At 34.7% G+C, this 26765-nt stretch overlaps 1 protein-coding gene across 2 annotated transcripts in view; it reads right to left on the bottom strand.

Moving 5' to 3' along the window:
* fibcd1a (fibrinogen C domain containing 1a) overlaps nt 1-26765 on the bottom strand; it is a 155161-nt gene that overhangs the window by 6339 nt on the left and 122057 nt on the right. For both annotated transcript variants that reach the window (XM_051117639.1, XM_051117640.1), the window contains one exon: nt 9088-9267. In XM_051117639.1, coding sequence (XP_050973596.1) covers nt 9088-9267 — 180 coding nt within the window. The remainder of the gene's footprint in view (nt 1-9087; nt 9268-26765) is intronic.

The raw sequence follows: 26765 nt of genomic DNA, 5'->3' as shown, positions 1-26765 counted from the left end.
CAAATTAAAATTCACTTAGTCATCATCTGGTCAGAGCTGATCTAGATTAACTGAAGCATGCTGGTTTAGCTGGTTAGAGCTGGTAGGCATCTTGGATCAGTAACATGTTCTAAACTAGCTATCATGTTCTAAAACAAAAATCTTAAGCTGGTATAATGTGGTCAGCTTTAACCAGGTTAAGCTAGTTTAGCTAGTCTGATCATCTGAAAAATGCCCTTAAACCACTCAAATGGTTTAAAGAGATAGTCCACACAAAAATTTAAATTCTGTCACCTAATTAGAGTTGGAACTAAATTCTGCAGGTCATCGGCACTCCAGGTCCAACGTTTCCTATCCCTGCTCTAGATGGTTAATTGAAGCATATTGGTCAAGCTGGTTAGAGCTGGTAGAACACCACAGATGAGTAGCATGTTCTAAAAAACAACTCACCTTAAACTGGTGCAATGTGGTCATCTTAAACCAGGCTAATCTAGTTTAGCTAGTCTGATCAGTTGAAAAATGTCCCAAACCACTAAAAAACCATCAGGACAGACCATTCTAACAAGCTTGGAGACTAGCTAACCATCTTAGACTGGTTTAAAGAGATAGTCCACACAAAAATATAAATTCACTTACATTGTGTGGTCAAAACTGGTCTAGATGGTTAACTAAACCAAGCTGGTCTAGTTGATAGAGGACCTTGGACCAGTAACATGTTCTAAACTAGCTATCATGTTCTAAAAAAAAACTTAAAAACTTAAAAACCACCAAAACAGACCATTCTAACAAGCTTAAAAACTAGCTAAGCATCTTAGACTGGTTTAAAGAAACAGTCCATGCAAAAATTAAAATTCTAATCAAATCAAAATTCACTTACAGTCATTATCTGGTCAAAGCTGGTCTAGATGGTTAACTGAAGCATGCTGGTTAGAGCTGGTAGGCACCTTGTACTAGTAACATGTTCTAAACAAGCTATCATGTTCTAAAAAAACAACTTACACCTTAAGCTGGTATAATGTGGTCAGCTTAAACCAGGCTAAGCTAGTTTAGCTAGTCTAATCAGTTGAAAAATGCCCCAAACAACTAAAAAAAACCATCAAGACAGACCATTCTAACAAGCTTGGAGACTAGCTAACCATCTTAGACTGGTTTAAAGAGACAGTCCACACAAAAATGTAAATTCTGTCATCTAAACAAATCAAAATTCACTTACATTATGCGGTCAAACCTGGTCCAGATGGTTAACTAAACCATGCTGGTCTAGCTGGTTAGTTAGAGTTTAAAGAGCACCTTGGACCACTAACATGTTCCGAAACTAGCTATCATGTTCTAAAACAACAACCTTAAGCTGGTATAATGCGGTTATCTTAAACCAGGTTAAGCTCAAAATAGACCATTCTAACAAGCTTGGAGACTAGCTAACCATCTTAGAATGGTTTAAAGAGATTTTAATTTTGTAATCAAAAATCACTTACAGTCATTATACGGTCACAGATGGTTAACTGAAGCCTCCTGGTCAAGCTAGAACACCTAGAACACCTTGGACCAGTAACTAGCTATTATGTTCTAAAAAAAACAATTTATACCTTAAGCTTGTACCATGTGGTGAGCTTAAACCAGCTAGTTTAGCCTGGTCAGCCAACTGAAAAATGCCCCTAACTACTTGAAAACCAAAACAGACCAGCCTAATGAGCTCTGGAAACTAGCTAGCTTAACTAGCTAGTTTAAAATCATTCTTTCAGCAGGCAAAGCTGCTTTACTATATATATACATCATGTGAAAGCTTAATAAACAAGCTTTCCATTGATGTATGGTTTGTTAGGACAATATTTGGCCGAGATACGACTATTTGAATATATGTAATCTGATGGTGCAAAAAAATCAAAATATTGAGAAAATCACCTTTAAAGTTGTCCAAATGAAGCTCTTACTAATGCATATTACTAATCAAAAATTAAGTTTTGATATATTTACAGTAGGAATTTTACTAAATATCTTCATGAGACATGATCTTTACTTAATATCCTAATGATTTTTGGCATAAAAGAAAAATCAATTTTGACCCATACAGTGTATTTTTGCCCGTTGCTACAAATATACCCCAGCGACTTAAGACTGGTTTTGTGGTCCAGGGTCACACATATATATATATATATATATATATATATATATATGAATAAATCTTAACAAGCTGTTAAGCTGTTAACATGCAATAGTAGCATGTTGTAATATTCATAAAGTGTTACATTTCAAAGAATACCCAATCATACTAACGATGCTGGGAAAAATACTCATTTGCTAGAACGAGATGATTAATCATTGCAGTAAATTGCAGATTCTGTGCAAAACAGACCTCACAGTTTGTGCACCTGAGGGGGTGTGTAGCGTGTGTCAGCATGAAGGTGCATCTCAGGCTTTTCTGAAACGTCTTGAGACAGACCCACTCAGGAGGGCGATACGAGTCATTAGCTATGCGCATGAATGCATAATCGCGTTAATGCCGAAAAACACCGCTACATCAGAGAGAAATTATACACTCCTCTACTTGGACAAGCATTGTTACAAAATAATCAAACGCTCACATGCAATTTCGCTTCTTACTCTGGCCTCCCTAATGGTAGTGAAAACATTTCTCTGCGCTTGCAAAACTGTCATTAGCGTGCTTTGAAGTTGGTACTGTATTAGTACTCAAAGTGTTTACAGAGATCAGGGCATCATGGGTGTAAAAACTCATCTCAGGTAATTATATCTTCCCAGAGATCCCTGCTGTGGCTGAGCGCTTTCTCTATGCTATCGTAAAGGCCTTTCATTAAACAGAGCAGCATTAAAGACAGCATGCTTGTGCGCTGAAAGCAGTTATGATATGAAAATTCTAGCATGCAAGGACAGGGTGTGTGAGGCGCACTTTTATACCAAAAGATCTTCTCTTTTATCTCTTGCAAAAAAACATCACAGTAATGCATGAAAAATAGAAGATTCTGGGGTATGGCTCATCAAAATCTCCACAGGGATGCACTGTCGTATTGAAATAATGTCATATCAAATCGGTACTTCAGCATCAACACACAATCGCTAAAACACTTTCCGACAGCTGCTCTGCACAGTTTCAGATGTCTGCTGAATAAGTCACTTGGATGGATTAGTCTAGTACTAATGGCCTGGATGAATGAGACTCTCTGTAGTTTTGATGCCACATAAATTATCTACAGTGGCACAAAAGTTTGGGAACCCTTTGCAAAATCTGTGAAAATGTGAACAATTTTAACAAAATAAGAGAGATCATACAAAATGCATGTTATTTTTTATTTAGTACTGTCCAAAGTAAGGTATTTTACATAAAAGATGTTTACATATAGTCCACAAGACAAAACAATAGCTGAAATTATTAAAACAACCCCCTTTAAAATTCTCCAGGTCCTGCAGATCCTACAGTTTTTCAGCATCTTTGCATATTTGAACCCTTTCCAGCAGTGACTGTATGATTTTGAGATCCGTCTTTCACACTGAGGACAACTGAGGGACTCAAACACAACTATTAAAAAGGTTCAAACATTCACTGATGCTCCAGATGGAAACACAATGCATTAAGATCCTTTTTGAATCTGAAGATCAAGGTAAATTATACTTAATTTGTCTTCCAGGAAACATGCAAGTATCTTCTGTTGCTTCCGAAGGGCAGTACTAAATGGAAAAAAAAGATATTTCAACAAAATAAGAAAAATTTGGACATCTTCATTGTGTTCAAAAGTTTTCACCCGCCGGCTCTTAATGCATTGTGTTTCCTTCTGGAGCATCAGTGACTGTTTGAACCTTTTAATAGTTGTGTTTGAGTCCCTCAATTGTCCTCAATGCAAAAAACAATAATTTCTGCTGGAAAGGGTTTAAATATGCAAAAGATGCTGAACTGAAGAATCTGCAGGACCTGGAGGATTTTTCTAAAGAACAGTGCTCAGTTTAACTGCCCAGTTGATCAACTATCACAAAACAAACAAACAAACAAACAAAAAAAAAAAAACAGTCGTAGATTATCCAGGTAACCACACACAGTATTAAGAACTAAGGGTTCCCAAATTTTTGAAGGGGGTTATTTTACAAAAAAATTTGTCTTGTGGACTTTTTGTAAACATCTTTTATGTAAAATATCTTACTCAGGACAGTACTAAATAAAAAATAACATGAATTTTGTATGATCTCTCTAATTTTGTTAGAATTATTCACATTTTCACAGATTCCGCAAGAGTATTATAAAAAGTATTATATATTTTAAATAAAATTATGGTCAAAACTGGTCAAGATGGTTAACTGAACTAAGCTGGAACAGTTTTCCAAACTAACTAAATATTATTCCAAAATCCAACTTGAACACCTTAAACTGTGACAGTGTGGTCAGTTTAAACCAGATTAAAGGTTTAGGCTGTGTGATTAGGTAAAAAAAAAGTCCCAAACCACTTGAAAAACATTAAAATCAAAATTAAAATGCTATATTAGCAAGTTCTTCATACTCAGTTGTTAATGTCAGATAATGAGATACTTTGTGTTGAAAGAAAGTGCATCAGATAAAGCGAGAACATATTAAAATCCTGCTGTTTGTTGAATTTTAAGCTGCCTGCCACATTCAGTTGTTTTCATCTGATTCTATGGCCTCGATGTGCCTTTTACCATTGACCTTGTGACAGAATTTTTCCTTTCTAATTTCTGTGACGGTTGGACTCTGAGGAGGGACTTGCTATTTGTCTGACAAACCATTATTAAAGGTGTCAAGGACATCTCACAATGTTGCCTGCTAGGAGCCATGGTTTGGGTTTGTGTTTTGGTGTTTTTCCTTTTGTTTTCCAGCCTCTGTTTTGTTCCACACTGCTGCTTACTCGTGAAAAAATGGCTGTTTGATTTCCTTGTGCAAAGACATTCAATCTATGTTGATCTCTTACAGCATTATACTCAAAACGAAGTTTCATACATGAGCAAGCACAGCTCAGACGAAAAAATCAAAAAGTGATTTAATGCTTACGGTCAGTCCAACCTAGCATTCACATACACATTAATGCTTTAAACGACCACGCGTGCATTTTTAATCCAGACAGCAGGGTAAAAGTCCAAACAAGACATAATTGATAAGATTGGGAATCAATGTGGCATGACTCCTCCAGCGGGGGATGTTTAAGACAGCCTCGCTAATTAGATGTGTGGATGCAGTATTCTCCTCCTGATTTATGTTAATAGGAGTGTTTGTTTACGTCTCCCATAATAAGCCGAGCGTCTGCTTTATTGGAATGCCATGGATGTATTCTACGGCTTCATTATCCCTGCCCTTTCCGGCACGCGGCGAAGGTCACGCCCGCGTCCGGCCCCAGCGAGGAGGGCAGTGCTCGGGGAAAAACACCTGAGAATAATAGAGTGCGGGACCCAATTAATGTTAAAAAAGAGGCCCCGGTGATAGCGCAGGTGAAGCATTGAGAATTGCTCATCACTTCGCCTCGGTGCAGCGATAACCCGCGGCCCCCGTTGCTTTGCGTGCTGCAGGAATATATCTGAACGCCACTGACAACAGGGCAGGAAACTTTAAATTAGTCTTGTGATTCTCATGATAGTTTCTATTCTAGGCTGATCTTTGTTTCGCTGGGTGCAGTTCAGACCACTAAGTTTGGATTTCCTCTCTGTGCTTAACGTGGGCTTGTTTTGAATACTAAACTTCGCTAATACACATATGTGTATATATATACACAGTGGTGGCCAAAATGATTAGAACATTAGTATTTTCACCAGCTAAAAACGGTTTTAAGTCAGTTATTTCTATCTTTTGCTGTAGTGTGTCAGGAAATATCAGTTTACATTTCCAAACATTCATTTTGCCATTAACTGTAATAATCCAGTGAGATTTTTGTTTGCACAAGGAGTCTGACAACAGCCAGTGATCTGATCTCATCATCATTCAGTCTGTCAGGAATCACATGAAAAAACAGAACAAACTGAGAAAAACTAAATCCAGAAGAACTATGGCAACATCTCCAAGATGCTTCAAGAAACCTACCTGCAAAGCTGCAGTACTGTTAAAAGTTTTAGGCACTTGTGTAACAATGCTGTAAAATGAGGATGCTGTTAAAAATAATGTCATAAATAGATTAATTAGCTTAAGTAGTTGTGAAAAAATAACGTGATTAAAATATTTTAACACTGTTAACGTGCTGACCCCACCCCAGACATGTCCATCATCTTATATTTCATACAGCTGACAAATATGATGCAGGCCAACAACACCATAAATGCATTTATGCCCTAAAATTTAAGCTATTGGTGCCAAAAATGCCCCTGTATGTGTTTTGTTTCATATTTATATACATCACTTATCACACGTTATCACACGGGCAGCAAGAGCAATATGGCGATTTTGTCCTGATCTATCACAAGCTTAAATGTGACTTTATGCAACAGTTCAGTAAATAAGAAGTTCATATAGCGTTATATTTTAAACATTATATAATGTGTTTTTGCTCAGTTTTGCAGAGAACATATTACCTTTGAACCCACAGCAGAATTGTTGCACGTCTCCACCAACACAACGGTGTTTAGTTTCTGAATGAATCCGTGTTTTGTATGAATCGCTTGAATGACTCATTAAGACATTTACCGCCACCTGCTGTCATATTTAGTTTCTAATTTAGAGTATCATTTCATTAAAGGTCATCGGAAGCCCATTTTCCACAAGTTGATATAATTTTTTAGGGTCTTAATGGAAAGTCTATAATATAATTTGGACGTCAGACTGTTGCAGCTGATCTGAGGTAAGACGCTCATGTCAATCAACTATCGCGGGAGCGGCCTCTGTGGGTGTGATGCCACACCGATTGGCATCGGAGAATGGCTCGATTTGAAAAAGGGAATATTATTTTTACAGATTAATTAAAAACCACTGCATGGATTTTTATGATTGTAGGGTAGATGTGTATATACACTGTCAACACACATTAATGTTCAGAAACATGTAAAAGTGAACTTTGCATCTGAAGAAAAATATAATAATAATAATAATAATAATAATAACAACAACAACATTAAAGGGATAGTTCACCCCCCAAAAAATTAAATTAATTTACTGACCCTCATGTCGTTTTAAACCTTTCTTTTGTGGAACATAAAATAAAGTATTTTGAAGACTGAAACAAAGCTGTTTTGGTTACCATGACTTACATTATATGAACAAAAAATACTGAGATGTTTCTTAAATTATCCTCTTTTATGTTCCATAGTTTACGTTAGGCTGTTGCAGCCTAAATGTTTATGTGTAATAAATTTTATGCTGAATCAAATAAAATATTTCTTTCTAAAGCTACATTTTGTAATATCTACTTGATACTTTCTCATTTAACACAAAAATCGCTTTAAATAATCTTTTTTGGTATTTTCAGTCAAATATATTTTTCAATTAATATGTGATTGTTTAGCTTAATTAATCGAAACATCATGTAGTTAATGTAATTAATTAATTGGATTAAAAAATTTAATATATATTATATATATATATTTATATTATGTATATATATATATATATATATATATATATACACACACATGTATGTATATATGCAATGTATGTATATACAATGTAAATATTTTTCTCCCTTTCTTTCTCTCTCTCTCTCTCTCTCTCTCTCTATATATATATGTATACACACACACACAATTTTTTATATAAATATTTACATTTATTTTTATTATTTTCATCTATTTTATTAATGTTTTTATCTGTATCATCCTGTCAAATATCTCTCTTTGTGTTCCACAGAATAATAAATAATATTTTTTTCTTAGTGTTTTATTTTTTAATTACCTTATTTAGTTTGTGTACAGTATTTTTTCCTTTATTTTATTTTATTTTTATTTTTTTGCCAGGGAATTTTTTTTTTTTATTTTTTTGTTGTTTGTTTCTGCTAATATTTCTGAAAATTTCTGAAAAAAATTCTGAATTGTATACATTGTAATGTTAATATCTCGCAGTTCTAACTTTATAACTCGCAATTGCAAGTTTATATCTCACTATTCTGACTATAATTTGCAATTGCGAGTTTATATCATGCAATTCTGACTTTATTTCTCAGAATTGCAAGTTTATATCTCAGAATCCTGACATTATAACTCACAATTGAGACTTTTTTTTCCTCAGAATTGCAACTTCATTTCTCAGAATTGCTATTTTATTTATCAGAATTACAACTTTATTTCTCAGAATGCGACTATTTCTCATAATTGCAAGTTTATATGAGAATTTTGACAACTCGCAATTGCAAGTTTGTATCACAATTCTGACTTTATTTCTCAAAATCGCAACTTTATTAGAACTGTGACTTTATTTCTCAGAACTGCAATTTAATATCTCAATTCTGACTTCATTTCTCAGAGTTGAGTTTATTTCTTAGAATTGTGAGTTTATATCACACAATTCTGACTTTATTTCTCAGAATTGCAAGTTTATATCTTGCAATTTTGACTTTATAACTCACAATTGCGAGTTTATATCTAACAATTCTGACTTTATTTCTCAGATTGCTACTTTATTTCTCAGAATTGTGACTGTTTCTCATAATTGAAAGTTTATCTATCACAATTCTGACATTATAACCCACAATTGTTTATATACACAATTCTGAGAAAAAAAGAATTGCAAGATAACAAATTTTTTATTCAGTGGTAGAAATGGGCTTCCATAGATTTATGCCCCTAAATGAAAAACAAAAAGCATTTTTAAAATGAAAGTGGACACAATAAATGTCAGTTAAATTGTCTCTTATGGTCTAAAATGGGTGTTCATGGCCAGAATAATCTGTCAAAAGTCTAGGCAAGACTACATATCAAGCGAAGAGCTTTTACCAGTGTTTTACCTGCGGCTCCCCATTAAACCTGACATGATCTTTGGCTCCAGACATGAGTGCGTGTCCATGACTGAATTGCTGTTGTGCAGGATGTCTTAAGAACAGAGCTTTAAAAGCAGAACACTATGACCTATGACTTCCTGTGAGCCCTCTGCCTTGGCAATAAATGTAATAGTTTTTGGCTCCACACTGCAGGTAAGCACAGGAACTCTTGGTAAAAGGCAGAATAATGTATGTAGCATACCTGCCGTGCCAGAGTAGTCTGCGATGCTCAGTGGGTAGCCGTCCTCATCAGGGTCAACAGAGAACAAACCCACTCCAAAAGAACCGTACTTCGCAAAGGAGGTACTGTTCTCAAAGTCCTCCAGGTCAATCCTCAGCTCGTAGTTGGCTTGAATGGTAAGTGCATGGATTCGTTTCATGCCTGAAAAAGAGATTTAGATGAAGTTAATGGAAAAATGTGCAGATGAGATTTATTTGAATATACAGAAGGCGGAAAGAGTGTTTGGGTAATCAGCTTCTGCTACAGACATTAATGAAACCTCATATCATGTAACATGCTGAAAGCACTCAAAACCCTTTAGCAAACACATAGCTACACCCTGGCAACCACTCAGAATGGCCATGGGAAGTTTTGCATAAGAAATTTTCCTTACAAAATAAAATAAAATAAAATAAAATAAAATTAAATAAAAAAATTAAATTAAATAAAAAACACATAGCTACACACTGGCAACCACTCAGAATGGCCATGGGAAGTTTTGCACAAGAAATTTTCCTTACAAAATAAAATAAAATAAAATAAAATAAAAAACACATAGCTACACCCTGGCAACCACTCAGAATGGCCATGGGAAGTTTTGCACAAGAAATTTTCCTTACAAAACAAAACAAAATAAAATAAAATAAAATAAAATAAAATAAAATAAAATAAAATAAAATAAAATAAAATAAAATAAAATAAAATAATAAAAAAAATAAAATAAAATAAAATAAAATAAAAAACACATAGCTACACACTGACAACCACCCAGAATGGCCATGGGAAGTTTTGCACAAGAAATTTTCCTTACAAAATAAAATAAAATAAAATAAAATAAAATAAAATAAAATAAAATAAAAAACACATAGCGACGCACTGGCAACCACTCAGAGTGGCCATGGGAAGTTTTGCACAAGAAATTTTCCTTAAAACAGATAAAATAAATTAAAATAAAATAATCATCACATAAAAACAATCAATCAATTTTCCTTAAAACAGATATTATTAAGCTAAACTAAAATAAAAATAAAATAAATTAAAATTAAAATTAAAAAAAAAAAAAAAAAAAAAAAAAAAAAGCTACACCCTGGCAACCACTCAGAATTTTTCCACAAGAAATTATCCTTAAAATAGATGAAATGAAATAAAATAAAATAAAATAAAATAAGATAAGATAAACATAAAAACACCCTGGCACCACTCAATTTTCCTTAAAACAGACATTAATAAAATAAAACAAAAGTAAAATAAATTACAAAACACAATAAAATAAAATAAAATAAAATAAAATAAACATAAAAACACCCTGGCACCACTCAATTTTCCTTAAAACAGATATTAATAAAATAAAACAAAAGTAAAATAAATTACAAAACACAATAAAAAATAAAATAAAATAAAATAAAATAAAATAAAATAAAATAAAATAAAATAAAATAAAATAAAATAAAATAAAAAAATAATAAAATAAAATAAAATAAAATACAAAGATAAATAAAAAATAAATAATAAAATAAAATAAAACTCACATAGCTACACTCTGGCAACCACTCAGTTTATAATATAATTATAAATATATAATTTAATGAAAGATTTTCTATTTAATCTATTTTATTCAACAAAATTACAAACAGAAATTCAGTTATGTTCAGTGGAAAAAATAAGCACACTCCTACTTTTTCACAACACAAATACTTTTTATGTATTCATTCATTCATTCATTCATTCAGTCATTATTTTATGCTACACAAGTTTACCAATTTGTTTCTCAATTTGAGAAGAAATCAGTACAAAAACAGAAAGAGTACTGGTAATTTTCTGCCTGTTAAGTTTACCAAGATTTTCTGTAACTGTAAAACATACACAATTCAATGTGTAAATTATAATACACGTAAAACACCTTTAAAAAATCAGTATGAACAATATATTAAAATATCACTACAACACAAATACTGCATAATAACACTTTTTTACAGACTTTTCATGAAGTGTTGAAGGCTCCTAAAAGTGTGAAACTGACTTATTTTTGCATATATATATATTCCCTGTCTGCTGTCTTCACAGTTCATATATAGTCTTGATATTAGTGAAACCATCAGCCAATCAGAATTTTCTCCCCAAACTTGTACTTTAACTCTACTTCCTAACACCTAACAGATACTTCTTTTTCCAAAATGAAAAGAACTAGCAGTGAACTTTAAGATTCCACAGCAACATTCATAGCAAAGTTTTCTGGGAACCAATGCAACAGTGTGATTGAGAAAGCACAAGGTGCACATCTTCTCTCTCTGAGGGGCGGGCCTGCTAGAGACATAACGTCTCTTTCTTAGCTTAGACCGGCTTGAAGGACTCTGGTCTACTTCCTGGGATCAATATCTCAACGGGAGACCCAGATTCTAGTAAGTTCTGCTCTTAATATTCCACCCAGTTTTCACAGGGAGGAGGAGAGGCGCTTGACAGGAAACTAATGTGCTTGCCTACAAATGAATTCCCTTTGTAGCCCGTTCACTGGCATGTGCGTTGCACCCCCAGGACAGAAAATCAATACAGCAGAGTTTTGCTAGGTCTAATCGTAGCTTGCTGCTGGTCTTCAGCTGTTGTGAACCGCAGCGCATGTTTGGGTAGGGCGTTAGGTGAATAAACTTTAGCTGCATGCGGCCATATTTGCTAAACAGAATGTGTTGCCTAAAAAGCATCATACTGTGCCTAACAGATGTTCAACAGCCATTAGATATAAACCAAAAAAAAGTGCTACGGGTTTTTAACAATTATTAACATTAGCACTGACACTGAGATATTGTTTAAAGTCCACGTGAAGCCATTCACAACCCATTTCATTTGCATAAACTGACGAATTTCAGAATGAAACAAGATATTCAGAGAGAAAAATGTAGGGTAGGACTTGATTTTATCAATCAGGAACTGATTAGATGATGAAAAATTGCCATTACGTATTAATGTCAGGTGGGTTGATGGGAGGGGTTGAAAACACAAACAAACAAACAAACAAAAAACAGATATATAACTTGCAATGAAAAAATAATGCACAACAAGATCAGGAATAAATAAAATAAAATAAAATAAAATAAAATAAAATAAAATAAAATAAAATAAAATAAAATAAACATAGCTACACCCTGGCAACCAAAAGGTTTTACACAAGGAATTTTCCTTACAATAGATATAAAATAAAAATAAAATGAAATAACATAATAAAATAAAATAAAAACACTATTATTAATATCTGTTTTATTTAAAATTTCTTGCAGAACTTGCCGTGACCATTCTGAGTGTTTGCCAGGGTGTAGCTATGTGTTTTTAAGTTTTTTTTTTTTTTATTTAAACTTAATTTAATTTCATTTAATTTAACTTAATTTAAATATATAATTGAATGAAATTTAGATTTTCAAATCTTTTAAATCAACAAAATTACAAACTGAAATTCAATAATGTTCAGTGGGAAAAAAATTGCACACCCCTCATTTCTTCCCAACACTTAAAAAGTGTCAAAAAAAAAAAAAAATGAATAAAAAAAATAAAAATTCAACATATCAATCATATGTTACCAATATATTTTTCAATGCAATAAATCAGTAAATCAGTAGAAAAAAGGATAGTGGTCATTTTCTGCTAGAACTCTAAAGCACACACAGTTCAATGTGTAAAAATAAATAAATAAATAAAATAAAATAAAATAAAACAAATATTTAAAAAAACAACTATGAACTGTTCATGTATTATTAACAACACGTATGCAAATATTAGTTACTTCCAGAATTGTTTTAGTATTTTTATGTACTACTATAATACTTATTAATATTTTAAGTTAAGTTTAAGTTAAGCTTTTTTTTTTATATTTACAGTTTTTGTTTTAATTGTTTGTTTTTTTTGTGTGTGTGTTTGTTTTCATACATATTTTTATGTGCGATTTTTTAAAATTATTTGGCTTTTATTTCAGTTTTAATAATTTTAGTACTTCATCTTAGACTTATACAAATATATACACCATATGGACAAAAGTATTGGAACACTTGACCACTACACCAGCAGGCACTTTGCATTCTAAATACATAGACATTAACATAAAGCTGGTCTCCCCTTTGCAACTATAACATATTCTGGAAAGGCTTTCCACAAGATTTTGGAGTGTTTCTGTGGGAATTTTGGCCCATTTATTCAGTAGAGCATTTGTGAGGTCTGACTCGCAATCTCCGTTCTAGTTCATCCCAAAGGTGTTTGATGGGGTTGAGCGGGCCAGTCAAGTTCATTCACACCAAACTCATCCAACCATGTCTTTACAGAGAACAGAGAAGCCAAACAGAGAAGTGTGATTCGTCACCCGAAAACAATTTCCAAAACAGAATTTTATGTAACAAGCACCTCAGCACTTGGCGACCCAGCTCTGTGACTTACGCATCTCCCGCTTCGTGACTAAGTTGCTGCTATTCCTAAACACTTCCACTTTCAAGTAATATCACTTACAGCTGACTGTGGAGCAGGGATTAAATTTCACAAACTGACTTACTGCAAAGATGGCATCCTATCACAAGTACCATGAATTCACTGAAGTCTTCAGAACGACCCTTTTTTCACTAATGCCTGTAAATGCAGACTGCATGGCTAGATTTGGCTTGATTTTATACACCTGTGGCAATGGTTGGCTCCTACACCTTTAAGAAACACCCCTTTGCATGCCAAATGTGCCTCACACATTGAGAAACTAAAGTTATTCAATAGCCTATGTGAGAAGCAGCAGTCCATCTGCCTCCCTCCAGTCCTGCAGAATAGACTAACATTTGTTCAAATGATATTGGCATAATGACAAAGATGGTTATGATGGCTGTGAATGGAGGGGGACTGGTGTGGTGCCGTTCCAACGGCAGCCGAGCGCAACATCAGGCTCTATTAAGCACCAACACCCTTCTAATGGTCTCGGCGCTGACTAAATGGATAGGCCATTTGCACTCGAAGGTCATTTCTGTTTCGACCCAGGGACCCAGAAATTTTACACAGAGGTGCGATATATCAGACCAGCCGTGTTAAAGACAGAAGGCTGGCTGTGCTGTTCTTCATGTAAAAACTAATGTGCGTATGATTATCTTCACCTGATCGGGGCTTCAGATGGCTCCAGATGACCTGATACGAGAGATGATATGATCAGGAACTGACTTTGATACGCTCACTATTTTTTTTTTTTTGTTTTTTTGCAGCTTGCAGCTTGCAGCTTGCAGCGTGACCTGTTTTATAGCAGCCACTGAGATGTATGAATGATTCTGTTTTTTCCTCATACAATAGCGTGTGTGTATGTACACACAGTCATGGCCAAAAATATCGGCACCCTTGCAATTCTGTCAGTAAATGCAACCCTTCTCTCAGAAAATTGTTGCAGTTGCAAATGTTTTGGTACTCACATGTTTATTTATTTATTTATTTGTTTGTTTGCATTGGAACAACACTGCAAAAAATGCTTTTCTTACTTAGATTTCAAGAAGGATTTTCTAGACAAGCAAAAATTATTGTCTTGTTTTCAGAAAAAACAAGTCAAAATTAAGTATGTTTTTGCTTGAAACAAGCAAAATAATCTGCCAATGGGGTAAGCAAAATAATCTTGTTTTTATCTTGAAATAAGATTATTTTTCTTACCCCATTGGCAGATTATTTTGCTTGTTCTAAGCAAAAACTCACTTAAATTTGATGTCTTTTTTCTGAAAACAAGACAATCATTTTTGCTTGTCTAGAAAATCCTTCTTGATTTAGGAATTTTAAGATATTTTGGCTGGAAACAAGACAAAAAATCTAAGTAAGAAAAGCATTTTTTGCAGTGAACACAAATGCACTGGACAAAATTATTGGCACTCTTAACTTAATATTTGGTAGCATCCCCTTTGGAAAAAATAACTGAAATCATTTGCTTCTGTAACCATGAATGAGTTTCCTACACATCTCTACTGGAATTTTAGACCACTCTTCTTTTGCAAACTGCTCCAGGTCATTCAGATTTAAAGGATGCCTTCTCTCTGCTGTTTTGAGATGTCTTCATCGTTGCGCCCTAAAAGTCTTTGGTAATCATCAGATTTCATGATACCGTTCACACAGTCAAGGCATCCAGTGCCAGGAGCAGCAAAGCAACCCCAAAACATCTTTGAACCTCCATCATGTTTGACTGTAGGGACTGTGTTCTTTTGTTTGAACGCCTCACAGTGCCATGATGTCCTTTACAAAAAAAGCTCTACTTTTGTCTCATCTGTCCACATGTATGTTCTCCCAGAAGGATTGTGGTTTTGTCACAGAAGTTTTGGCAAACTCCAGTCTTGCTTTTTTATGCCTTTGTGTCAGCAGTGGTCTCCTACCTTAGCGTCCCTTTTCATTCAGATGGCGACGGATAGTGCGAGCTGACACTGTTGTACCCTGTGTCTGCAGATCAGCTTGAATTTGTTTGGAAGTTAATCGGGGTTCTTTATCCACCATTCGAACAATCCTTCGTTGTAATTTTTCATTAATTTTGCTCTTCCGTCCACGTACAGGGAGGTTAGCTACAGTGCCATGGGCTGTAAACCTCTTGATAATATTGCGCACAGTGGACACAGGAACATTAAGATCTCTGGAGATGGATTTGTAGCTTTGAGATTGTCCATGTTTTTTCTCTCAAATCCATAAACAACTCTTTACACTTCTTTCTTTTCTCCATGCTCAGTGTGAAACACAAGACAATACAAAGGTTGTGTCAACTTTTCTCCATTTTAACTGGTTGCAAGTGTGATTACTATATTGCCCACACCTGTTACTTGCCACAGGTGTGTCTAAATACAAATTACAGCAGCATCACATGCTTGAAAAGCAATTATTTCTTACAGTTTTGACAAGGTGCCAATAATTTTGCCCAGTACATTTTTGAGAAAAGTTTTTGCAAACAAAAACAATAAGCACATGAATACCAAAACATTTGCCATTGGAACAATTTTCTGAGAGCAGTGTTGCATTTTCTGACAGAATTGCAAGGGTGCCGGTATTTTTGTCCATGACTGTATATATAGTGTCTTGCGAATGTATTTATACCCCTTCACTTTTTTTTCCATGATTTGTTATGTTGCAGCCTTATGTTAAACTGCTTTAAATTACTTTTTTACACTATAACAATGACAAAGCACAAAACAGGTTTGTAACAACTTTGCAGATTTATTAGAAATAAAAAAGCTTATTCCACTGCATAAGTATTTATACCCTTTTCTGGGACATTTGAAATTAAGATCAGGAGTATTCATATTGAGTATCATATCATATTAAGTGGAGTTAAAAAACTGTGGCAAATTCATTTGAATGAGTATGATGAAGCACACACCTCACAGAAAAGGTCTAACAGCTGAAAATACATATCAGAGCAAAAACCAAGGCCTGAGGTCAAAATAACTGCCTGTAGAGCTCAGAAACAGGCTTGCGTCAAGGCACAGATCTGGGGAAGAGTTCAGAAAAAAAAAATTCTGCTGAATTGAAGGTTCACAGAAGCATGTAGCCTCCATTATCCATTATGGAAAATGCTTAGAACAACTAGAAATCTTCCTAGGCCTCCAGCATATGCTGGTTAGGTATGTTTTTAAAGCATGGTTGCTGTTTGAGCTGGTTTAAGCTGGTTCTTAGCTGGTCTTGTGCTGGTCCTAAGCAAGTAGCTCCTGCTCAGGACCAGCTTAGGACCAGCACATGATCAGTTTAGGAGCAGCTCATGACCAGCTAAGAACCAGCTTAAACCAGCTGCCATGCTTCAAAACATACCTACCCTTCCGAAAAAGAATTTTATCCAAGTGTGCTACTAGTACACTTCTTTTAAACTGAAAACAGGAAAGTATACTTTCAGTCTACTTTCACTTCTCAGAAATGTGCTTTATGTACTTCTCAGAAATATACTTTAAATGACACTTACAGTAAGTATACTTGACTTATACTTAGAAAACTTCTAAATATATTTGAGCTGTACTTGTGCATAGTCTTGTTCATTGTCTTTTTTCAGCTTTTTGTTCAAAATGTTTATTTCTTTTTTTTTCTTATTTATGAAACTTACCCACATTCAAGTGTTTATAAACAGAATTTTTTTTTTTGTTAATAAGCAGATACCGTTCTTTCTTTTGATGTTTTGTATGTTCAGATATTCATATAACAAAATATACATACAACATACAACATACAAACTAATACCTGAATAGGGACATAGTAGTATACCTAAAGTATGTAAAGTTCACTTCAAGAAAACTTAAGAGTAATGCAGTATAAAACTACTAAACTAGTAGTTTACTGAGACTATACTTCAAAGTGTACTAAAAATGCTACAAGTACTTAATTAGTAAACTACCAGTATAAAACTACTAAGCTAGTTTACTGAGATTATACTTCAAAGTGTACTAAAATGCTACAAATATTTAATTAGCTAACTACCAATATAAAACTACTAAACTAGTAGTGTACTGAGACTACACTACAAAGTGTACTAAAATGCTACTTAAAGTATTTAATTAGTATCAGTATACACATAAGTTCACTTTTAGTATAGTTGCAGTACAAACTAAAAACATAGATGTAAACTAGTTATGTACTCAAAATGTACTACTTTTATACTTATACTTATACACTTTTATATACTTTTATAAAGAGGGCCAATTTAGTCCCAATGAGTATTGAAATAGTACACTTACAAGTATACTACTATTACAGAGATATTTGTATACTTAGTACATAAAGTATACTTAAAAATATGCTTGAACTCTACTTTAGTATACTTAATAAAATAAACTTGAAGTATACGTCTTTTTGGTAAGGGTAACCAGCATATGCTGGATTTTTCAACAGGGACAGCTGGCCTCCTGGCTAAACTGTGCAATTGATGGAGAAGAAGCTTGGTTATACTGGTGACCAAGAAGCTGATGGTCACTCTAGTTGAGCTCCATGATCATATATGCACTCCACCACTCCACATAAAAGCCCACTTGGCACCTAAAGGACCCTCAGACTGTAAGAAACAAGATTCTCTGGTCTGATTATCCTCAATTCCAAGCATCATGTTTGAAGGAAACCAAGCACTGCTCATCACCTGCAGAGTAACATCCCAAAGTAAAGTGTGCTGGTAGCAGCCTCATGCTGTGGGGCTGTTTTTCAGCGGCAGGGACTGAAGGACTAGTCAGAGTAGAAGGAAAGCTCAACATACCAAAATATTGAGATAGCCTTAATGAAAACACAGTCCAGAGCATTCAGAACCTCAGACCTACAGCAAGAGTGGCTTGTATACAACTTTGTAAATGTCCTTGAGTGGTGTCCTTGGCTTGAACGCAATCATATATTTCTAGAGAAACCTGAAAATGTCTGCCAGACCCCATTCAAGCTGACAGAGCTTGAGAGGTGAAGAGGTGAGGAGAAGAATGGCAGATAATTGCCAAATGCAGATGTGCAAAGCTTGTCACATCATACCCAAAAAGACTGAAAGCTGTAAAGGTGCTTCAACCAGTACAGACTTAAGGGTATGAATACTTATGCAATGTACTTATATTTCAGTGTTTTATGTTTTTACTAATTTTTGAAGGTTATTACAAATCTGTTTTTTGATTTGTCATTATGGTGTATGGAGTGTAAATTGATGTAGGAAAAAATCATTTAAAGCAGTTTAACATAAGACTGCAACAACAAAACGTGAAAAAATGAAGGGGTATGAATACTTTTGCAAGGCAATGTATATACACACACATACACACAATACATTTTGGCACTGGGTTAAGTTGCCACTAGATGTCCAATATAAAATCTGCTTCCTAAAGAAACCCACTGAGAACGACTGCTGCAAATCATATGTATGAGTTGGATATAGAGGCAATAACATCCCAGGGTGACTTCATATAGCTGCCAGTGTTGTTGACACAAAGCTGGTTTGATCTGTTTTTGGGAAGCATTGATCACCCCCGAAACTGCCGTCTGAAAGCCCTGCGGGGAGGAGCGAGCTCCACAGCGGAGCTGACATTCGTCTGAGTCCACACAACAAAATCAAACACAAGCCCCTCGACCTTTCATCATTTCATTTCCAAGGCCTTGATAGGCCAACAATGTTGTCTAAGCACCAAATATCTACTATATTTTGATGAAATAGCTTTTCTTTAAATTGCTGATATGTGAACAGAACAACAGTTCTCTTGCATTTACAAAAAGTCCCCGGGGGAAAAACAATGTTTTTTCATGTGAAAAAAAAACGAGTAGTTATACTGTATGTGTGGACCCACAAAAACAACCTAAGGCCTTTACACACAAGAAAAGCAAAAATTAAAATTCTTTCCACACAAAATACAAAAAGAGGTCAGAATGACTAAAAAATTAGAAGCATTCAAATAATTAAGTGTCTGAAAAGTATTGTGTGAAAAGTATTGTTCGTATTGTCTATAAAACGCAGGTTCATATTTTTCACTGAAAGAAGTAAAACTTGTGAGAATGTCTTTCAGCTATTAGAATGAAAATTTACATATCTTCAGGCATAAAATTTAACATGCTCTGACATCAAACAGAAATCTTTGAAATGTAAGTACCGTAGTTATGTTTAAACTGTGGGTTTCCTCTGAATTTACATAATTACATTCTGGTCTTTAATTAAATCTCAAGAGACTCACTCAACCCAAGTAACAATAATTTCTTAGAGATATATCAAACAGCGAACATGTTGCCCTGAATTAGTACGAAGTACTTAGGTGTAGAAGGTAGTAATTAATCAATTGTTCTGTGAAAGCTACTTTAAAGTGCCGTTTAACTTTGAAAAGCTTCGTGTCGGGCTTGAATGACTAAATGAAACGGTCTGCATTAAAGGGTTTGTTCTTCAAAAAATCAAAATCCAGTCATCATTTACTACCCTCATGTCATTTTAAACCTGTATAACTTACTTTCTTCAGCAAAACACAAAAGAAGATAATAGACTGTCCAAACCTCTATGTATCATCCATCCATCCAACCAACTCTGAAACTTCAAAATGTTTAAAACTATAAAGTAACATTCCAAATACCTCAACATTCCAAGCATCTCATTTAAATTCAACTTCCTTACATTTAAATTCCAAATCTGCACCTGTTTGAACAGAATTTAAATTTAAAAGGCATTCTCAATTGAGTTCTGTACAGCGCATAACCTTTTATGCATCTAAACAGTAAAATTACTTGTTGATTCACTGCTGGACTCTGGGCTTCTTAATTCCACATTTCAATTCTTCTGAGGCCTCTTTAAAGGAAGCGCAATTCGTGTTTCAATTAGGACTAAAGCGAGGCACTTGAAGATGTGAGGCAATAGTGAAAAAGGCGGCCCTCGTGCTGAGCCGTGCCAGCGGAGGACAGATTTCTTTCTGACAGGCCAAAAGCTGCGCTCATTTTCTCCCCATGCAACTGTCCTCTGCTATTAATTTTTAATCAAGCTGCTCCATCTGCGTTTCAGCGAGGGCTCTGCTGCTCCCCGCAACCGTTCTATGAGACGCGTCTCGCATGGCTGTTCCCTGCGCCCTGTCAGACAAAAGCGAGACATTCGAAAAACGAAGCAAAGAGATTTGAGTTTAGGGCAGGGGTTTGCACTCTCACAAACACACAAATTCGCACATGTGATTGCGCCCCGAGGTCGTGGCGTAGGGGGCTTTGAACACCTGCCAGCGGAGTGACACAGCATCCGGTGCATCTTCAGTTCTCCGCAGGATGAATCATCGCACCTAACGTGCCCGTCCCTTCCCAGCGAGCCGCATCAAAGCTGCTGTTTACAGGTGGGCGCTGTCGACCGCACTGCTATCGATTTTGCTAATTTTCCAAAGCCTGTCTGCAAGTGTCTGTGAAATCCATTTGTGGGCCTTGAGCTCAATTATATGCAAATCAAGAATAAGGGATTTAATTACGCCTGATGCAGCTCTTGTTTACATATTCAAACAGGGGGAAAAAGTCTCTCTTGTCATCTGCAGGAACCTCCAGAGAGATTCTGGAGGAATATGCAACGACCCTTCTGCTGTCAGACGCAAGATCAGAGCATTAACTAAGAGACTCAATAAGGTAACGGAGCGCAATGCTTTGAAAACAGCTGAGGTAAAATGGACAAGGTGTAAAACCTAGAGCGGAACAGCTGTTCGTATGCTATTGAATACACATCTGTAAGTACTCTTCACATCAATGCAGTTGTTTCAGCGCAATTAAAAAGAGCATATGGAGACCTGCCTCAAGAGACTGGAACAAGCACAGTGTTTCTGGCAACTTGCTGAGTACATAGAAGCTACAGAACAGGGAGACCTGCTTTGATATCATTGGCCATTCACACATTTCTGACCAATCCAATTAAAGATGCAGATAATGAGATCTGCGACACCAAACAAGGGTAATTATCTATGACTGCTGCTAATGCGATACATTATTGTGCATTTAATTTCGATGATTTCTCATTATAGAATTCACAAAAGCACAGATCCTTTGTGTATTTTGGTAAGTGTTGCTTAGAATGCCAGTTCTGTCCCTTAAATAATTTGTTAAGATTTATTTATTTATTTACTAATAACTAACTTTATTTAAATTAGTGATTTCAAACGATTAATCACGATTAATTGCATCACTGATTCTGAACAAATTGGCTGTGTGAATGATTCTTTCACTCACTCAGATACTCCCTTGTTTTGTTCCAGAATAAATCAGTTTTCTGAATGAAATGTTTGAGTTAATTAAGCGACTAACTCAATACAGTGACTTAGCCTTTCCTAAGTGAATCAATGTTTTTGAATGAATAGTTTGAGTCAGTTAGTCAATGACTCACTCAGAAATAAAGCCACTTGTTTTGTCCTAAATTAATCACTCATTCTGAACAAATTGGCTGTGTGAATGATTGATTCACTCACTCATTAAGATACTCTCTTGTTTTGTTTGAGAATGAATCAGTGTTTTTAAATGAATTGTTTAGGTAAATAGTTCAGTGACTAAACTTAAACACAGTCACTTAGTTTTTCCTAAATAAACTGATGTTTTTGAATGAATGATTTGAGTCACTTAACTCAAATGACTCACTCATAAATAAAGCCACTCAATTTGTTTTAAATGAATCAGTGATTCTGAACAAACTAGCTGTGTGAATGATTCATTCACTTACTCACTCACTCATAGCAATGCTCACTTGTTTTGGTCCATAATGAATCAGTGTTTTGAATTAATTGCTTGAGTGAATGATTCAATGACTCACTCATAAACACCAGTCACTTGAACAAATCCTTTGAATAATGATTCTACTGGCATAACTAACATGCAAAAAGATTGTGAATCCATGTAAATACATTAATACCACCTCTGTGAGACTGTAAACAATATATTTTTAGTTTAATAGACACAGCTTCTACAGTATATATTGTATAGCTCTAAAAAAGCAAATTCAGTAATCATATAACTGGCTTATATTGCCTTGTGTGTGTAAATACCCTTGACAATAAAGCTCTCTCTGATTCTGATTCATAAGGACTTTGGTTTGGACTTGAAACGGTGTTTCCAGCTTGAGCACAAGAGCTCAACGTCAAGAGCACACATACTAAACCAGCACCATGAATTTAAAATTATTTCATTCTAATTTAATATGTGCCAACAGAGCATGTTTGAACTGGCACTGACAAAAATGAAGTTGAACAAGACTGTCGTCGGATCCAGCGCGATTCCCATTCTTTATTCATGGGGGGACTGTCACAACAAATAACATTTCACGTGTCACTAAGGTAAAAACTTAATTTGTGTGTTGGGATACTGTGGCGCACACAAGCAGCCATCTCACTCATCTATACATAGGGAAAATTAAATAAATCAGAACGTCTTCAATAATGCATTTCCAAGAGTCTTCATATTGGAGATCAGAATAGCAGCTCGACTTTTCTCTTGCATTTTACAGAGCCGCAGCTTTAAAGAGACAGTTCACTGAAAAGTGAATATTTGGTCTTCATTTACAAACACTCATGTCATTCCAAACCTGCACTTCTTTGGAACAAAAAGAGGAAAAAATTTGAGGGATAAGGATTAGAAACCTTTCCTAAATTTAAAGGGACAGTTCAACCATAAATTAAAATTCTGTAATCATTAGAAGAGAAGTCCACTTCCAGAACAACAATTCACAAATAATTTACTCACCCCCTTGTCATCCAAGATGTTCATGTCTTTCTGTCTTCAGTCGTAAAGAAATTATGGTTTTTGAGGAAAACATTTCAGGATTTTTCTTCATATAATGGACTTGATTGGTGACGCCGAACATAGGCGAAACTACAGACCCAGTGTTTACAAAGACTAAGAAAGTGCACGTAAGTCAAACACTGTTTACAAACAAAAAGGTACAACGATAACGGACGATTCTGAAGTTGTAGGAGAGAATAGGATGGAGTTTTTTGCCATACTCTACCTTTTTTATCCAGAGTACACAGACGATGAACTTAGACGGGATTCGTAGTAGTGATGGGAAGTTCGGATCATTTTACCGACTCGGACCTTTGAGTCTCATTCAGCAAAATGAACAAATCTTTTTTCATTTCGTTCATTTTAGCAAAATATAAAATGTTACATGTTACTTCCCTAGGATGATCCCTACTTCCCTAAGATGATCAAATGACTCAAAAAACCCGAAGACTCGAAACAGGCGAACTAATTTCAGTACAGAACCTAATAGGATGTTGCGCATGTGCATCTGAACGAATCACTCCCCGAGACGACTCGTTCTTCCTGAGTCACATTAAAGTTTCGTTCAAAATGAACCAATCGTTCAAGAATGACCCATCACTAATTCGTAGCATCATGAACACGCATCCCAGAGCCTGTGCTACACAAGCTTTGTGCTTAAAAAGTATACAAATTTTTATTTTTCGAAAAAAATGTCCAATCGTTTCGCTAGATAAGACCCTTCTTCCTCGGCTGGAATCGTTTAGAGCCCTTTGAAGCTGCATTTAAACTAATTTTGGAAGTTCAAAATCGGGGCACCAATCAAGTTCATTATATGAAGAAAAATCCTGAAATGTTTTCCTCAAAAACCATAAATTTCTTTAAGACTGAAGACAGAAAGACATGAACATCTTGGATGACAAGGGGGTGAGTTAATTATTTGTAAATTGTTGTTCTGGAAGTGGAGTTAACCTCAAGTTTCACAAATAAGATATTTTGAGGCATGCTGGTAACCAAACAGTTAACGGTAGCCACTGACTTCTATAGCATGGAAAAATACTCTATGGCTACCATTTGGTTACCACCATTCTTCAAAATATGATGTGTTCAACAAAAGAAAGAAACACACACAGGTTTGGAACAAGTGGAGGGTGAATAAATAATGACATGATTTTCATTTTTGGGTGAACTAAGACATTATTCACCATTTACCTTTTAAGTGAGATTATAATTTGAGAACCAGTTCATTGATTTAATGAGTTAAATCGTCTGATTCATGAATACGTTTTTTACTCACTGAAAGGATCTGACTTACTAGGTTCAATAGCAGCATTTTCTGTGTAAAATGGCTTGATTTTAAAATGATTTCAGTCAAACAAAGCTATTGTATGGTTTCAGACTATTTGAAATATAGTGCACTTTTTGAAGCCTCAAAGCTTCATTATGCATTTATTAAGTAACTTAAGTAAGTAAGTAACTAGCACATTATTCAAAATTTCTTCTTTAATCTTTCCTCAGTAGTCAAACAGGTCTGCAATGCCATAACGGTGAGTAAATGAACAGAGAATATTAATTTTTGCCTGAACTATTCTCTAGTTCCCCATTGCGGCGTATGCTGTATTAATAAGATAAGAAGTGCAAGTCCGTTCCCCCACATTCATCTGTGAAGTTATGAGGTATTAATGGACTTTCAGTTAGCACTGTGAAATTAGCTGGAGTGTTTTCACTGATAGCATCACAGCAGCTTCGTGTTGCCATCAGCGGAAATCTTATCAGGGACATCAGCATCCTATCTGTGTACTGACCCGGTTTTCTTGTCTACAGCTCGCGTCTGCCTATTCCTCTGAAACGCTTCACAAAACACACATTACAGTTTATTACTGTGTCAGGTTTGGCTAAATGAATGGATGCCAAGGGATAGAAAAATATGTGGAGCATCCCGAAGGTTACAGAGACTAGAAAAATAATACTCTCTGAAAAATAGCTCCCATTAGGAATCTGAAGCATTCAATGGAGCATTGCTATTTAACATTTTTAAAAATGCATCATCTCTGAGATCGGTAAAGCTTTGCATCTGTCTTAATAACGAGAAGAATCCTTGGCCAGATGCAACCTTTACACAGTCATGAATATGATTTTGCGCCACATCAAACGAGATGATGAATTAATTTTTATGCGGACAGGGTTTTGTTCGGTCAGTTGCGCAAGTTAAATCACAAAGTTTCACAAAGTAAAATAACTAATGTTTCTTAACTCAGTGATTCACAGCCAGTGGGAATCTGAGCAGGTTCCATGGGGAAAGTTTTTGATTTTGCATTTCTTAACTGAAGAACAGAAATGAAAAAATGTATTTGAACACTTGAAAAATGTCAGAATTTCATTGCATTAAATAATATACTGTTCAAAACTTTCTTCCTAAGAAGTTTCTCATGCTCACCAAGGCTGCATTTATTTAATATACTGTATGTCTGTTGTAAAAATGAAAATTAATGTCAAAATTAATTATAACAAGGGCTCTGACTGAAACTGTCTTTGAATGACCGTTAACTATAAAAATGCTTAATATCGGTGTTGATAATCAGACAACCCCTAATCATTCATATATGCCGATTTGATGCACAAGAAACATTTATTATCATCAATGTAGAAAACAGCTATGCTGTCTAATATTTTTGTGGAAACTGCGATGCATAGTTTCAGTATTCTTTGACCTAAAAAAACAGTATTTATTTAAAACAGAAAATTTACAATTGTTTTTAGTCACTTTTGATTAATTTCATTGAATGCATCCTTACTAAATAAAAGTATTAATTAAAAAAAGCGTATTGACCACTGATCTAGTAGTGTAATAACATTACATATTTTATATTATTACATATTACATATTTTTAACAAAATTATTTTATAAGATAATACATTTAAAAAGTTTACAAAACTGTTATATTTCTTTTTTTTAATGTTTTACATTTTATGAATAAAACAATATATTTTTATAATAAAATAATATGCATAAATATGACTTGGTTTGTTTTTGTTATTTAATGCATAGGCATTCAAATATTTATAAGTGGGGTTAAAGTGTCCAATTACTTTTTGGGGTCACTGTACACTCTTAAAAATAAAGGTTCCAAAAAGGTGTTTTCATAGTGATACAACAGAAGATCCATTTGTGACCCAGTCATAAATAGCAAGGTATATCTGTAGCAATAGCCAAAAATACATTGTATGGGTCAAAATTACTGATTTTTCTTTTATGCTAAAAATCATTAGAATATTAAGTAAAGATCATGTTCCATGAAGATATTTTGTAAATTTCCTACCGTAAATATATAAATATTTAATTAGTAAATATGCATTGCTAAGAACTTAATTTGGACAACTTTATTTTCTCAATATTTAGATTTTTTTCCCACCCTCAGATTCCAGATTTTCAAAATAGTTGTATCTTGGCCAAAGCTTATTTATTCAGCTGTCAGATTAATAAAAAAAACCTGACCCTTATGACCTTATGT

Source organism: Labeo rohita, chromosome 8 (assembly GCF_022985175.1).
Source record: "Labeo rohita strain BAU-BD-2019 chromosome 8, IGBB_LRoh.1.0, whole genome shotgun sequence".
In the NCBI taxonomy this organism is placed as follows: Eukaryota; Metazoa; Chordata; class Actinopteri; order Cypriniformes; family Cyprinidae; genus Labeo; species Labeo rohita.
This window is presented reverse-complemented; position numbering and strand designations above follow the sequence as displayed.